General features: G+C 48.9%; 1 protein-coding gene across 1 annotated transcript in view; it reads left to right on the top strand.

The window, feature by feature from the left end:
- Window positions 1-5,568: 5,568 nt before the first annotated feature.
- SDE2 (spliceosome associated SDE2) overlaps window positions 5,569-9,065 on the top strand; it is a 309,663-nt gene continuing 306,166 nt past the window's right edge. Inside the window, exon 1 of the mRNA XM_078647545.1 lies at window positions 5,569-5,829. Within this exon, the coding sequence (XP_078503671.1) occupies window positions 5,725-5,829 (105 nt within the window). The 5' untranslated portion in view covers window positions 5,569-5,724. The remainder of the gene's footprint in view (window positions 5,830-9,065) is intronic.

The following is a 9,065-nucleotide window of genomic DNA, read 5'->3' as shown; positions in this document are numbered from 1 at the left end:
CCCTCTCTGCTCCTTCATCGAGGAAGCGTGCTGCGCCTGCCCGTTCGGACCCCTCCTCCGACACGGATGATGGGTCATCATCTTCTTCCACGTCCTCTGAGTCTACTAAGCCTCCCCCATCCAAGAAATCTCGGAAGGAGCATTATGTTGATGCACCGTCTTCTCCTAAGGTTTTGACATTTAATCCTGCAGACATCATTCATCCAAATTCCTCTGCTTGGTTGCCATCCCCCGAGGTGGCTGATTATGTCCAATCCCACATCCGTTCCCCCTTTGAAAAAGATGTGCGAGCTCGTTTACGCTCGGAATGCCCTCGCCCTGATCTTTCAGATAAGCTTGCTTCCACGCCTGATGTAGACCCTACCATGGTCACGTATATGCGCAAGTACTCTAAAGATCCTACTAAGGGTTTAGATAGGTCATGGCGTTCGTGCCAAGACAAGCTTCTGGATTTATTGGGCCCTCTCACTAAGATTCTGGACTTTGGTTACAGGGCAAAGGAGTCTGGCGCTCCTATTGATCCAGATGAATTAATTGGTTGGTCCCAGCGGGCTGTCTGTTTTCTTGGGAATGCAAATTGTGCCTTGTCGGCGGAGCGTCGTCGCTCCATTTTGATGAAGCTTGATCCACGTCTCACGGATTTAGCGACTTCGGAATCTGGCCCCCAGGCTCAAGGTTTGCTCTTCGGAGCTCCTTTTCTCAAAGAACTTACCAAGTTTGTTTCAACCTTCAGCGGGCTCGATAAAGCTCAAGCGAATCTGAGAAGGGCCTTCCGTCCGGTTTTTGGCAGGGCCGGACGAAGGGGACATTCGTCCGGCCGTGGGTCAGATCAACCCGCTCAATGGGGTAATAAGTCCCACAGAGGAGGACAAGCCAACTCCGCCACCAAATCTTCATTCTATCCTTCAAGAAAAGGCAGAGGGCAGTATGGCAAAGGCGGTTACAACGGTAGCCAAGGAGGACGTCCTGACTCTCCCGCCTCAGGTGAGCTTGATTCACGCTTCCAATGTCACTCTGGGGGGAAGGATTCAGTTTTTTCTGCACAATTGGCGTTTGATCTCAAACGATGCCTGGGTGCTGGAGACGGTGCAAGGGTACAAGATAGAATTTTATTCTCGCCCTCACCAGCATCTCCGGCCGCTCCCTCTTGTTTTTTCCCGACTAGATCAGGAGGTTATCTCCACAGAAATCTCTTCCCTGTTGACCAAAGGGGCCATCGTTCCGACGTTTCCTCATTCCCAGGGATTCGTAAGCAACGTTTTTCTCGTGGAGAAAAAAGGGGGAGGGTCTCGTTTAGTTCTCAACTTAAAAGACTTCAACTGTGGCGTTGTTTATCGTCATTTCAAGATGGAGGGCATCCATCTTCTCAGAGACCTTCTTCAAGAAGGGGATTGGATGGTTCGTCTGGATTTGAAAGATGCTTATCTCTCGGTCCCAGTTTATGCTCCTCATCGTTGTTACCTTCAGTTCCAATGGTTGGGCAGTTGGTACGAGTACAAGGTCCTTCCGTTCGGCCTTTCTTCCGCTCCGTGGTGCTTCACAAAGCTCCTTCGTCCTGTGATGGAATACTTGAGATCCCGCGGAGTTCGGTTGATCGTCTACCTCGACGATATTCTCCTCTTGGCTCAGTGTCCGGTTCTTCTTCTATCACATTTGCAATGGTCCATGGATCTTCTACAGTCTTTGGGTTTTCTAGTGAATCCCTTAAAGTCCAATTTTTCTCCATCTCAAACTATGGATTTTCTAGGCTTTCAAATAGATTCAATCTCATGCCAGTTACTTCTGCCAGGACAGAAGATCAGGTCCATCAAGAGGGACTTGAGGTTGCTTCTCGCTCAAGAGACAGTCTCTTTGCGCTCAGTGGCTCGGATTGTGGGTCTTCTTTCTTCCTCCATCCAAGCAATTTTTCCAGGTCCATTACATTATCGTGCGCTTCAGCGCCTAAAAATCTGTCATCTCCAGAAGGGTCTTCGGTACTCGGATCATGTCCCTCTTTCAGAGGAAGCCCGGACAGAGATGATGTGGTGGCTGGACCACATGGAATCCTGGAACGGTCGGGCGCTCTTCGGGAGGACTCCCGATGTTGTGATAGAGTCCGATGCCAGCCTTTGGGGTTGGGGAGCCCGTTGCGGTTCAGTGTCAACATGGGGTCGTTGGTCTCCGGAGGAGTTATCTCTCCACATCAATTGCCTGGAGCTTCTGGCGGGCTCCTTCGCGATTCGATGTCTCTCTCCTCTTCAAACGAATTGTTGCATTCTTCTCAGAATGGACAATGTCTCGGCAGTTCGTTATGTGAACAAACTGGGAGGCACCAGATCTCGACTACTCTCGGAAATTGCGAAGGACTTCTGGCACCTTTGCTTGAATCGCAAGATCACTGTTATTGCCGAATATCTGCCGGGCTCCCGCAATCTGATTGCGGACTGGAACTCTCGCCATCTGTGGGATTTCAGCGATTGGAGGCTTCATCCTCGGATATTTCGCAGGTTGTCCCAATTTTGGAGGACTTGTCATTTGGACCTCTTTGCCTCCCGACTCAACACCCAGGTTCCCCAGTTTTACAGTTGGAGGCCGGATCCGGAGGCTCTAGCCATGGATGCATTTCTTCAGGTCTGGCCTCCTCTGCTTTGCTATGCATTTCCGCCGTTCCTCATGATTCCCCGAGTTCTGGCCCGGGCCTGTCTATTCTCTTCGGAGCTCATTCTAATAACCCCTCTTTGGAGGGCTCAAGCGTGAATTCCAGTTCTTCTGGAGAGGAGTTGCTCGACACCGCTCCTCCTTCCACATGTATGGAACCTGTTGCTGGACCCTCTACGGGAACCACATCCTCTTGTGCTGTCGGGCCAGCTCCTGCTTGTAGCGTGGAGAATTTCGGAGAACGCTGGAAAATCCAAGGCTTATCGGGAGACGCTACAAGATTCATCAATGAGGCTTGGGCCCCTACCACACATAAGCGCTATAAGTCAAGTTGGAAGCGTTGGTGTGATTGGTGCTCACAGCGGTCGGTGGATCCCGTTTCAGCGGATCTTACTTTGATCATTAACTTTTTGGCTTCTATGGCTTCCTCTGGGCTTGCTTACAGGACGATTAATAATTTTCGTTCTGCAATTTCTGCAGGTCATATTCCTGTGGATGGTAAACCAGCGGGAGAACATCCCCTGATTTCGAAATTGTTGCGGGGAATCAGGATGGTAAAACCTCCTAGCCCCAAGTATGTTGCCCTTTGGGATGTTTCTATTGTTTTACGTTTTCTGTCTGATTGGCCTTCCAATACTCTCTTGTCCCGCAAACAGCTCTCAGCTAAGCTGACTATGCTCCTGTGTTTGGTTTCTTGTAAAAGAGTGGCTGATGTGCGGGCTTTAGATCCCGCGGGTCGTACCTTCTCGCCTGAAGGTGTCTCTTTTGTCATTTCAAAGCGGACTAAATGTAATACAACTGCGGTCTCTTATCCTTGTTTTCCTCACAACCCTCAGTTGTGTGTCGTCCAATGCCTAAAGGATTATGAGGTAAGCACTGCTCCTTTTCGTACTGATCCACAAGGTCAATTACTTATTGCTTTACAGAAGCCTTTCAAGCCTGTTTCTCCAGCTACGTTGGCACGTTGGTTACGTTGGCTCATGCACGAAGCGGGCATTGATATCTCCCTCTTTGGGGCCCATTCTGCAAGAGGAGCAATGGCTTCCAAGGCTTTTTCCATGGGTGCTAGTCTTCATGATATCATGAGGGCTGCGGATTGGTCATCTGAGTCTGTTTTCAAAACTTTTTATTTTAAACCAATTGTAGATGTTGCATCTGTTGTGGTGGCTCAGCTTTAAACAAGCATAATCGGAGCCTCCGTCCTGCCATAGAATTAAAAATTTGCTAACATTCGTGCCAAGAATTTTCAATTCTATTAAGGACAGGAGGCGAGGATTATCCCACCCTTTTCATTTGTTATCTTTATATTATGTTTACTGCATTTATGCTGTACTATACTGATTACTGTTCATGAAATGTTTCCCACCCTGTTCTGGATTCTATGTTCAACTTTTTTGGGGAACAGTTTTTACGGCTTCTGTTTCACTTCTTCCAGGCTCCGACCTTAAATGAAGTGTGCCGCGACTTTATTCTCCTGGTTGGTCTGTTGCTGTTCCTGTGGCTCTGGGAGGTTCCTTCTCCTCTTCGGCCGGACGCTGACCTCTCCGGGGGACGCCTTTGATGGATTGTTTGAGTTTCCGTTGATCTTTTATTAACTGACTTTTGGACAAAGAAAGAGGAAGTTATGTTATGTTATGTTATACTTGGTTTTGTATAGCGCACGGCTACTCAGAGAGTGTCCCGGCGCTTTGGTTTGCACACCTATCTCATAACATAACAAGAAAAGACAACAGAAAAACAAAGAATCCAGAAGGAAGAGAAAAAAAAAAAAAAGAAGCAGCTAAGAAGTAAAAAGCCAAGTTTTGAGCCCCTTCCTGAAGGCCAGCAGGTTTGAAGTACTGCGCAAGGCCACTGGCAGCGCATTCCATAGCTGGGGAGCCAGCAATCTAAAAGAGCGGCCTCCAATACGCGCCCTTTTGACCCGAGGGACTGCGGCGAGGAACAAGGATCCTGACCTCAAGGGCCTGGCTGGATGGTAAAAAGCCAACCTTTTTTGAAGGTATTTCGCTCCGGAGGCATGCAAAGCTTTATGCGCCAAAGTCAAGGTCTTAAAGATAATCCGCTTCCGAAGTGTTCACCTCTATTACCCTATATATATTCTCTCATACTCTATGGTTACCCTGGGTTTATGGGTAATGTAGTTGTTATTTCTTTACTGTGTACTGATGGGCTGCTGTGTTTTCAGTAAAGAAATCGAGAAAGCATAATCCTCGCCTCCTGTCCTTAATAGAATTGAACATTCTTGGCACGAATGTTAGCAAATTTTTAATTCATGCCTGGGAGGCAGAGTAGCCTCATTTTCAGGCAAGCAGTTACCTTACACTTCAGAGGTTGACCATTTTATTAAAACTTCTCGTTTCTCAAATGGGATACTTTCTGTTATGTACTTCTTTATATGGACTTCATCATTGCTTGTTTTATCTCTAAATAAATTGCCATTTAGCTGTTGAGTGTCACTCATATGTGCCACTAAAACCATGGAAATAGAGCATACACGCGAACATGTTCAACGTCTGAAACGGATGAACCAGGACTGTAATATGTATGCAAAGATTGGTCAAGTCCTAAGGAGCTCTGCCGCCCAAGTTAAAATACCTTCGAGACCACGCTACGTCACTAGGTGCAGAGACCCCCACTTGTTCCTCTACCACCAGGCAGCAGACCTTTAAGAACGCTGCCTTCTTTCTGTTCGAGTGAATGCAGACACCTGGTGCAGTCGGTTGAATACCAGACGTACGAGTCACGACCCAGCCTCCTATATTCAGGCAGCTTTGCGTGACACGTTCCGTGAATTCAGTTCCCCGAATCCGTTTCGAAATACTACAGGCCTCGCGTTTCCCGTGTTGTGACTGAGTAACTGGCTAATTTCTGAACGTCCCTTTAAATGTTATTCAGCCTTCACCGTTCCAAGATGGCCGACGCGTTTACAGCGTCACAGGGGGCGGCTGACGTAGTGTTCCGTTGAACTGCTAGGGAGTCCACCTTCTCTGTTCACGGGCGGCTGTTTTGGTTTTTCTTCCCGTGAGTTCCTCTGCGGGCAGTGGTTGACTCTCCGACGTGTGGCTCAAAGCCTTTCAGTCCCGCGCCATGGCCGTGACGGTGTGGGTGAGGGACCCGTTCACCGGAAAAGTTGACTGTCGTACTGTCTGCGAGGGGACACCGGTACGCGATCTACTGCTTCCCAGGGACAAGGTGAGGGAGCTCTCGACGCAATGGGAACACTATGGCGTCATAAACATGCGCACGTCACATGCAGTGGCTGACTCCTGAGTATACCGCCAACCTTGGTGTCGTCACAGGTTGTTGACGTCTTGTGGATATCTCATTGTTGATGACGATTCACTAAAGTTACTTATTGACATCTGTTTATCCTTTTTGCAATTTCAGCTCATTATGTTTTTAGTGGTGAAACGGCATTTTTCTTGCAGATGCCATTGGCTCGCCAAGGGGGCACAGTGATTAAAGAATTGCGCGTAAATAGTGCTTACTATCTCTGACCAGGTGTGGAACCGCTTGTGAACCATTTTCAACTCTCTACAATCTCATCCCATTTGAATTGCTGGTGCCATTAGTAGAAGTTGGGTCTTCAGTTTTTTTTAGACATGCTTGGAAAAGAGACTTTAAGGTGTTGGAGGCCCGAGAAACAGAATTGGAAATAAAATGTATGTTATCAGCAAAAAGAGGCAATTTATAATCTGTTTAAAGAAACCGATGTATAAGGGCTGTTAATTGGAGTATCTTGAAACCAGTTAAATTTCCTGAACCATCAGCTTTTGTCTTTAACTCTTGAGTAAGCATAAGGTGGTATAGCCTTGGGGGCGGTTAGTTTATTAGATCACAGCAAAAGCCAATGGAACGTTTTGGAGAGGCACTCTATATACTTTCATTATAACACATGGGGGTTAGAGGAGGAATGAGGAGCTACCCATAGCTGACTGAAAAGGACAATAGCAGGATGTGACACAGGCCTGCCAAGTGCACACATCAGGCGTAACGCTAACGCATTTCAGTGTTGTGTTCCCGCATCACCGCACTGAAATGCATTGTCACAAATTATTACCACTGACTGCACTCTCTGCTGACCGCGCTGAAACTGGCTGCCCACTACGCCAGGTGCTAGCGTGCGCCAGCGCTCAGACACACCTGTGTGTGCCCCGGGCCGCAGGCAGCAGACTTAACTTGCGGCTCGCAGCAGGACAGTTTAGTAAACAGTTAAATCTGTGCTCTCAGTTCAGTGCTACAAATTAATGTTACAATCTGCCCTGCTGCCAGTGCCTGCAAGGCGGGCTGTCACTGACTCTGACCGCCCTATTACCGAGACCCGGGCGGGACCTGCCCTCAGCAGTCATTGCGTTACTAATAATAATACAGAGTTTTGTATAGCATGAACAGCTATCTCGACTAGGTGTCCCGGCGCTGAGAGAGCAGGACAGAGCAAGTTCAAGTTCAGGCATTTTATAAAGCGCACTACTCACCCAGAGGGTCTCAAGGCGCTAGAGGGAGGGGTTCATTGTTTATCGAATAGCCAAGTTTTCAGTTCTTTTCTGAAGGAGATGTGATTCTGAGTAAGGCGGAGGTGGGTGGGGAGTGAGTTCCAGGTCTTGGCAGCCAGGAAGGAGAAGGATCTGCCACCCATGGTGGTTTTTCGGATGCGCGGGACTGCGGCGAGGGCTTGAGTGGATGATCTTAGTTGGCGGGTGGGATAGTAGAAGGACAGTCGGGAGTTGAGGCATTCTGGTCCTAGATTATAAAGGGCCTTGTGTGCGTGGGTAAGAAGGCGGAAAGTAATTCTTTTGTTGACGGGAAGCCAGTGGAGGTTTTTTAAGTGACCGGTGATGTGCTCTTGGCGCGGGATGTCTAATATGAGTCTCGCTGATGCGTTTTGGATGCGCTGGAGCTTTTTCTGCAATTTTGTTGTAATTCCGGCGTAGAGAGTGTTGCCATAGTCCAGTCGACTCGTGACCAGTGCATGGGTGACAGTCTTTCTTGTTTCGAGGGGGATCCAGCGGAAGATCTTTTTGAGCATGCGAAGGACGTTGAAGCAGGAGGACGATACGGCGTTGACTTGTCTGGACATTGAGAGAGAGGAGTCTAGAATGAAGCCAAGGTTACGTGCATGGTCAGTGGGTGTGGGCGCTGATCCCAAAGCGGAAGGCCACCAAGAGTCGTCCCAAGCTGAGGGGGAGGATCCAAGGATGAGCACCTCAGTTTTGTCTGAGTTGAGTTTTAAGCGGCTCTGTTTCATCCATTCGGCTACTTCTTTCATACCTTCGTGAAGGTTGTCCTTGGCGGTGTTGGGGTCTTTGGTGAGTGAAAGTATCAGCTGGGTGTCGTCGGCGTAGGAGATGATGTTGAGGTTGTGTCGACGTGCGATGGAGGCGAGGGGACTCATGTAGACGTTGAAGAGGGTGGGACTGAGTGAGGAGCCTTGAGGTACGCCGCAGATGACTTCGGTGGGCTCTGAGTAGAAAGGGGGGAGTCGGACTCTCTGTGTTCTCCTGGCTAGGAACGAGATGATCCAGTCCAAGGCTTTTCCTTGTATGCCGATGTTGTTGAGGCGTTGTATGAGGGTGTTGTGACAGACAGTGTCGAAGGCGGCGGAGAGGTCGAGAAGAATGAGGGCCACTGTTTCACCGTTGTCCAGGAGTGCTCGGATGTCGTCGGTCGCCGCGATGAGGGCGGTCTCGGTGCTGTGTTTGGCTCGAAAGCCGTTCTGTGAGGGATCCAGGGAGTTGTTGGATTCAAGGAAGGCTGCGAGTTGGCTGTTGACGGCTTTCTCGATGACTTTGGCCGGGAAAGGGAGGAGGGAGATGGGTCGGTAGTTTTTCAGTTCTGAGGGGTCTGCTGTTGGTTTTTTCAGAAGGGCGCTGAGTTCGGCGTGTTTCCATGTTTCTGGAAAGGTGGCTGAGTTGAAGGAGCAGTTGATGACATCGTGGAGTTGGGGAGCGATGATGGAGTCAGCTTTGTTGAAGATGTAGTGGGGGCAGGGGTCAGAAGGTGAGCCAGAGTGGATTGAGTTCATGAGGCGAATGGTATCTTCAATGGTGATTGGGTTCCAGGAATTGAGGTAGTTAGTTGGAGGGGTGGGGTGAGTTGGTCATTGGGAGTGTTCTTGAAGCTGTTGTGGATGTCGGCAATTTTGTTGTAGAAGGAGGATAGCGCGTTGCAGAGGTCTTGGGAGTTAGTGATGTCGTTGGATGCTGCGGGAGGGTTGGTGAATTCTTTGACGATATTGAAGAGTTCCTTGCTGTTATGAGAATTGTTGTCGAGACGGTCCTTAAATGCTGATTTCTTGGCGGATCGAATCAGTTGGTGGTGTTTGCGGGTGGCTGTCTTGAGGGAGGTCATGTTGTCTGAGGTTGGTTCTTTTCTCCAATTCTTCTCCAGGGTGCGGCATGTCTTCTTGGATTTTTTAAGGTCATCATTGA

Source organism: Lissotriton helveticus, chromosome 6, assembly GCF_964261635.1.
Source record: "Lissotriton helveticus chromosome 6, aLisHel1.1, whole genome shotgun sequence".
NCBI lineage: Eukaryota > Metazoa > Chordata > Amphibia > Caudata > Salamandridae > Lissotriton > Lissotriton helveticus.
Note: the sequence above shows the minus strand (reverse complement) of the source record. Positions and strands in the feature narration are given on the sequence as shown.